The 2,500-nt window shown below is 35.4% G+C and overlaps 1 protein-coding gene across 2 annotated transcripts in view; it reads right to left on the reverse strand.

The window, feature by feature from the left end:
* Positions 1–989: 989 nt before the first annotated feature.
* Positions 990–2,500, reverse strand: part of LOC144979275 (uncharacterized) — an 8,771-nt gene continuing 7,260 nt past the window's right edge. For both annotated transcript variants that reach the window (XM_078925890.1, XM_078925891.1), the window contains exon 5: positions 990–2,312. In XM_078925890.1, the coding sequence (XP_078782016.1) occupies positions 2,259–2,312 (54 nt within the window). In that variant the 3' untranslated portion in view covers positions 990–2,258. The remainder of the gene's footprint in view (positions 2,313–2,500) is intronic.

The raw sequence follows: 2,500 nt of genomic DNA on the forward strand, positions 1-2,500 counted from the left end.
ATGCGGTTATCACAGATTCTGTCCCTTGGTTCTGTCCGTCAGAGTGAACACAATGAAGAGGACATCCCACATGTAAACACTATTTCTTGGGGTCGATGGTTTGTACGAATGAAGAAAACTCACAAAATTTCACAATTTATTAAAAATATCATCTTAAGAAATTAAGAAATTAAGAAGCAGACACCGGTGTAAGATAAAGATCTGAACAAGTGTGTATGAAAGGTGCCAGACAAAGCAAGAAAGAAAAATATAAGAAAAAATAAACCATCCCAGAAAATCAGTCGACCTCGATTGTGGATCGAACCTCAGACATTCTGGTTACCGACCAGACGTGCTACCATTACACCACAGAGTTGTCCCAACTATCGGGAGCCTCTGTGGTGTAATGGTAGCACGTCTGAGGTTCGTTTCCCCAGTCGAGTTCGACTGATTTTTGAGGGATGTTTTTTTTTCTTGTATTTTTCTTTCTTGCTTTGTGTTGTACCTTTCATATACACTTGTTCAGTTTTAATGGGCATGATCGATATTACATTTCCATGTGCTCGAGGTCATTGGTCACATTGCAAAATGTACTCAAAGTGACCTACTTAGTGAAAAGTGCTCACAACTTTTGAATTATCTAACATTACGATTGATCATTGTGTTCAGCTTGACACATGGGTATGTTTACAACTTTCATAAACAAAGCAGTTTACAGTGTTTACATTTGTTCAGAAATATCCAATCGTTGGACAGCAAAAAATCACGTGATTGATGACTCGATTGGACGAAAACATGAATATAGATCGCTCTCATTCATGAAAACAACAAGCCACAACCGCGAGATACACCAGTCCCGTTTTGTAATTTTTCTTTGTCCACAAACTAAGGGACTGAATTTGGTAGATAATGCATTCACTCAATATATATATATATATAATATATATATATATATATATATATAATATATATATATATATATATATTGATCGAAGTTGACGTCATCAGGTCTTTGTCATTGATTTTTTTTCCCATCCATGTTTGTGAGTAATTCTCACTAAACTATTAACCAGACATTAAACGTTCAAGGTTACACATAGTTTTGTGTATGGTCCGTTTTACTTCCGGATGGCAACGTTGTGAGTTTCTTAGCAAAAATGAATATAACAGCTTCAAAAAAGAACAAAATACCAAACACGGAACGTTTCGGGCTCAATACCCTTATTCAGCCAACAACAATAACAACAAAAAACCCAATAAAGACATTAAAACATTATCTCTATAGTAATGTATTTATGTCTTTATTGTTTTCAGTTGTTGGCTGAAGAAGGATTTTGATCCCGAAACGTTTCGTGTTTGGTATTTTGTTCTTTTCTGAAGTTGTTTTATTGATTTGGATTACGGGGCGTAAAATGGATGATCTTTTCTTGACCATCAGAATTTATGTAGGCTAGAAAATAAGATGCCATCATTCTGAAACCAGTAGATCAGTTACACAAAGTATTGTTTTACAATTCCAATGGGCTTGGAACCAGGATTTTAATATCACGTTGTTGTTCCAAATTCCCACCTTTCCCAGATCATTTCTATCAGTCACCCAGTAAATCAGAGCTGCCAACATGGCATTTAAAACAATCGTAATTTCCAAGGGGAAAAAAGGTCACTTGAAATAGCTTTTTAAATAAATTATTTGCCCTCAGCATGATCCAAAAATGCCCCAAAGTCCTTTTACACGGATCTCAGGAACTAAACTTCCCTTTTCAGAAAGATTTATTGAGTGAAAGAGGTGACTGTTGTTCTGTCATCATCATCATCATTGCCTTTTTCACCCTGGGTCAGGGTATAGGCCACAGACAAACAGTTTCCATCCTTCTCTATCCTGAGCTAACTTTTTTTTTATCTCATTCCATGTCTTACCACTTCTCTGTATATCAGCTTCTTTAATTCTTCTCCATGTTCCTCGTGGCCTTCCCCTTGATCTTCTGCCCTGAGGGTTCCAATCCAATACTTTCTTTGTTATAGTGAAGTCATCCTTTCTAAGCGTGTGTCCAATCCACCTCCATCGTCTTCTTCCTATTTCCTCTCCCACTGGTTTCTGCTGTGTTCTTTTCCATACTTCTTCATGTTTTATTCTATCCATCCATTTTATTCTGTAGTTGGATCCAAAATTCCAACTTCTATCAATTGTTGATCGTACTAATCAGGCCTGCACTCAATCCATTGACAATCTCTACTATTTTATTATAATACTAGAATCCCTATCACGATTGGTCAGAAGACTAAACCCTGGACATGTTGAATTTCACTATCTCACCAGACGGTGCGTGCATCTCCTATGGAAAGAAACAACAAGCACAAAATATATGGAATATATAATGAATCATACACACACACACACACACACACACACACACATACATGTTGTATATATATATATATATATATATATATATATATATATATATATATATATTAATATATATATATAAACATTTGAAATATAATTAAGATAGTTTGACTT

This window comes from Berghia stephanieae, chromosome 9, assembly GCF_034508935.2.
Source record: "Berghia stephanieae isolate SIO BIC M18660-M18661 chromosome 9, UCSD_Bste_1.3, whole genome shotgun sequence".
In the NCBI taxonomy this organism is placed as follows: domain Eukaryota; kingdom Metazoa; phylum Mollusca; class Gastropoda; order Nudibranchia; family Aeolidiidae; genus Berghia; species Berghia stephanieae.